Source organism: Myotis davidii, unplaced genomic scaffold, assembly GCF_000327345.1.
Source record: "Myotis davidii unplaced genomic scaffold, ASM32734v1 scaffold753, whole genome shotgun sequence".
In the NCBI taxonomy this organism is placed as follows: domain Eukaryota; kingdom Metazoa; phylum Chordata; class Mammalia; order Chiroptera; family Vespertilionidae; genus Myotis; species Myotis davidii.
The window spans coordinates 1744291-1749140 of NW_006286231.1; the positions used below are offsets into that span (position 1 = coordinate 1744291).

The window sequence follows — 4850 nt, forward strand, 5'->3', positions numbered from 1 at the left end:
TTTTCTCTTTAAAGACTGCTTGTCTTCTGTAGAGAAGAGGTAGTATAAATATCAATATATAGGGCAAATTCTATAGTAGAATTATATTGTTTTTATTCTTAGCAAATACCAAAATAAAATTGTATAACTAAGAAAATATACTAGCATGCAAAATAAGGTTGCCTAGCAATATTCTTAACTGACATCCTGGGTCTCAACAATATTTTATGATATGTTCATTCAAAGAGTTGAAATTTGCAAACCAACTACTGGCATGATTTTCGTCTCTCCCTCCCTTTCACTGCCCTAGCTCTTATTATGAATTTTAAGGCCCCCACACAACAGACAAGTTCAAGTATGCAGGTATGAAAAGAGGTTAACATTCCAAAAATACATTTTGCAAACAACAATAATAAATAAAGTAACTGACAAATTATTTCAAGGGAACAAATAATTTGCTCAGAATTTGTTTTATATTTAAAAAATTCATTTCCTTAAGGACTAAATGCAATGAAGTATCATCACATAATTAAGACTCTCTTATTAGGAAAGACTATCAGTCTAAATTAATAATTTTAATTTTCTTTCCAATGGAACTGTAAAAAGATAAGAGAGAATCATTAGTCATTTATAAACATTGCTAAGCGTTCCCTTAAATATTGGAGTAAACAAGATCACATTGTTGAGTATAATATTGAAGTCATATTATAGCCTTGAGAATTAACATCAGTATTGACAAGTTGCATTCCTTTTTTACCAGGACTACATTTCCATATTGTCACATGAGTCTACATGGTTATGTGTTCAATGACTGAAATGACAGAATATGTAACTTACATATTCTGAAACTACATATACCAAAATCACAGAATACGTGGTTTATACTACAAGTTAAAACAGCCTCAAAATATTATAAGACTTCTTTATCCTGCTTATCATTTTCTATTTTCAAATGAAATCAGTTAAAAACAAAGTACTTGTAGAATATGTATTTTCCAAAGGTGCTTGATATGCTTGGCAAAAATAAAACTTTTCATTTAGCATATATCTGTATTTTAGTATCATTTACACAATAAAGTCTAAGGCTTAAAAAAAAAGAAAATGCATTTCTTATTCATTTGGAGAAGATAAACATTACAAAAGGAATGGGGGAAATATGCCATATCAAAGTAAAATTTTAAATATATCCATCAAGAAAATATACATTATATCCTTTCCAAGACTGTTAGCTTTTGAGTAAGAATGCAAAGCAAAACACATATGGACACTTCATGGTAAATGACATATTGGTTTGTGCAGATTTTAAATGGACCTCTCAGCATGACATGGAAGACTTAGAAACAGGGCTTTGAGAGGCCTTTAAAAACAAGTGATTTTTAAAAGTTGAAAAAATATGAAAATCTTGCTGACTAGGAAATATATGTAAATACTGTTATAGCTACCTGCCATAAAATGTAAATATTTTAAAGTAGTTACATGACCGGGTTGCTAATGCTACTACAGAAAAAGCTGAACAGCTGTCTAGTCTAAATTCAGACACCTTGGTGCACTCTTTGCAATTAAATACTGTAATGCGCACAAACAAGAAACCAGTAAAGCATCTAGAAAAATGTTTTGGCTAATGTTTTCTTTCTCATGCAAGTATGTGCTGTACATGTAATAAGTATATTTTTGCTTACTGGAAAATGCTCTTCTGTGCTCTAACAAAGTATTCAGTAATGGCAGGTTATATGTTTATTAAAGTGCATAATGGATACAGCTCTTTTAAATGTCTTAACTGAAAGTTCTGTAAGCTTCACTAGATGACAAAAGAACTTCATAAGCCAGTAACACATATTAACTTTTAGAATTTACTGAGCCCATATTTTTAGTTGTATCAAATATTTGAGATAACTTACATAATTATAGGCATCCTCATTATCAGCTAAACATAATGGAATATGCACAGTGAACATGAGGGGAGGGAATGTGGGAGATCATAATGGGGTTTAACATATGTATAATTAAGTAATCAAGAATATGAAACTTATTTTCATGGCCAGGAAGTTTATTTAACTGGTGCATGCTTCGAGAGCCTAAATATTGAAAGGCTTGGTGGGGGGAAAAAGATAATAGAAAATGAATTATTATTGTTTCCAAAAAATAGGTTTTATGACATGTACCAGTACAAAAGGATTTTTATGCATGGTCCAACTGGGGCTTTAGAAAAATGCATGCATTGTAGACTTTTAGAAACAAGAGCCTTTTCCTAAAGACATTTGTGTATTGTATAAAATGGTCAATTTCAACAATTTCTTGGATCATAGTGAATCTAAGTCTTCCTTAAAAATATAAGATAGAAGGTCACCAATTCCAAAATTATAGCCACTGGAAAAACTGTGAAGACTTAATATGTGAAGAGGAATGTTGATTAGAAATAAGGAAGCTCAATCTCCAAATTCTTTATAATCCTTTGCAATAAAAATACTCTTAAGTTTAGTGGACAAATATGTTCTGAATGAGTTTCTTTTCATCGCAAGCTTTTACATTCATCACTTGTTTTCACATTTTCAATTAATTGTTTGGTACAAACACATCTTTCAATATCAAAATTGAATGTGTCTATATAAAACTAACATCCTTAGAATAATTATAAAGAATTTGGTGAAGGGCTAGAGCATTCAGATATTCAAAGACAGAGGCTGAGTGAGGCAATGAAAAATATTCAGTTGTGCCTAGTGGGAAATACTGAACCCGTGTTTGTGAAGTGGATGGAAAAATTCCCACCTGGAGGTGTTCAGCTTTGCACTCAGGAGGATCTGTGCCCATCCTTACTCCCTGACTTCAGAGCCAGGATGTATGTAGTTGTGCTCAGATTTCTTAGAGGGGAAACACCCATTTTCCATTTCACATAACCTGCTATGATTGGGCTTCCCTTTTCTCTCTCACTGCAAAAGAAATTTTGAGATTTTTTTTCCAACTTCAAATGAAATAACAGTAGTGACTAAACGAAAAGCAAAACACTTTGAAACAACAGCTGTGCCAGGAAAGAAATAAAAATATTAAAATATGAGAAGATTGTATACTTTCTGTATTAATTTGAGATTCTTTTGGCACTATCAATACATTTGGTAAGTTTGAAAAGCCATTTTGGAAACATTAATGTATATTAAAATGTGTATACATTCCATCTTTAAGTGTAAATTTAGCTTCCAGCAAATAAATACCATTGCTGGTTTTGGCTTCTATTGGTATTTTGATATCCTCATTAATCAGTTATTTTTTCAGGTTTTTTTTAATGGATTGCCACATGCTCAAGTAGACTTTCTAGTCGATTCACCCAAATTCCAACAGGAATTGGTTTATAAATTGGTTCCAACTGGAACTGGTCATTTGGAATTTCCAGCATGGGAAATTATTTTATATGTGCCTTGATAAGTACCCTAACTTACAAATTGATGTGTCTAAATCTAATGAAGAAAACAAAGGTACTGTTATGTAAATGTTGCACTTAAAAATATCTATATGATTGGGCATCTAATATCCATCTAGACTTAAGGGCATGATGTACTTTTTTTTCTTTTCTTTTTTTTTTTTTTGCCCCTTATTTAGCATCAAATGACAGCAGCCCATCAACACAGTAACTACTGTGCTGTACTTGCCAAGTTAAGATGATTGGTTTATCCTAGCAGTGCTATGGCAAATTGTCAACAGATGAATTTTTGTTTGTTTGTTTGCTTCTTGCAGACTCAAAGCCTATGTCGGGAGTCATGGCTATAGCCCCCGGGTGATCCTCGGTTCCTGTGGGGTTTGTAACTGTCCTGGTATGAGTCAGGGTAATCTTCTTCCACAAGAGGATAATGATCTCGGCTATGCTGGGAGCTGGAAGACAAGCGGTTCCTGCTCTTCCGAGCCCTCTCATTGTGATAATTTTCATCAGAGGTCATTAGACTTCGTCTTTCAATTGGAGAGTTCTCTGTGGAATGGTTGCTGTGCCTCACACGCTGACTCTAAAAATATCAGATAGTTCATTGATTAAATAATGTCAGCTTCATTCAGCTAGAACACGTCAACGCATGTACAAACAGTAGGATCTGTACAATAAGATGCCAGATATCTGACTTAATGGAGAATTTTGATGCGCAAATGATCTGCTCAACATATGTGATTTTATTTATTTGGGACATATCATGCGAAGATGTCAAAGTGTTGGTAGTCTATGAATTTAATTACATAATGCTGCATGATTATGCTTCCTCTTAAAATACAGAATTGAAAGTTAACTGTTGAATGGAACTCAATATATCAAGGGAGGCCTACCAACTCGAATTCTGTTGTAAACATGAGGATTATTCTACTATTCGGAAATAAAGTCCAGGATAACATGATTTGTGCTCATAAAATAATGCATTGGTTTCCGTGCCCTACATAAAGGTAATATTCTTTCTGAAGGACTATACAATGACGTCGCCAACTAATTGATACATTTACAAATCTTGCTTCCTCAACTGAAATGTCATGTAAAACTATCTTCAGATAAAAACTAAATCCCCCCAACATCATTAATTGAAGTTATCTTCAGACATTTATTTAATGGCTCAGAAAATGTTATTCAACATTGTTCTTCAAATCATAGGAAAACACGTATCATAGCTGTGTCTACCTGCTTGGATGGGTCACCTCAGTTAAGAAACAGGATCGTAATAAAACCAAAGATCCAGATACGTTTCCTCTAAAAGACACTCACCTTCACACAGAAGGAAACTCACTCAAGAGTCACAGCCTGTGCCTTTAATCTCAGCCAGGGGTCTAGCAATTAAAGGCCATGGTTACGAGGAGAAATAGGCCACAGGATGAAGGGCACCACATTAACTCAGGGGAAACTGGGAGAA

General features: G+C 33.6%; 1 protein-coding gene across 3 annotated transcripts in view; it reads right to left on the reverse strand.

Moving 5' to 3' along the window:
• Positions 1 to 433: 433 nt before the first annotated feature.
• CACNB4 (calcium voltage-gated channel auxiliary subunit beta 4) overlaps positions 434 to 4850 on the reverse strand; it is a 234706-nt gene continuing 230289 nt past the window's right edge. For all 3 annotated transcript variants that reach the window (XM_006757379.2, XM_006757380.2, XM_006757381.2), the window contains one exon: positions 434 to 3968. In XM_006757379.2, coding sequence (XP_006757442.1) covers positions 3708 to 3968 — 261 coding nt within the window. In that variant the 3' untranslated portion in view covers positions 434 to 3707. The remainder of the gene's footprint in view (positions 3969 to 4850) is intronic.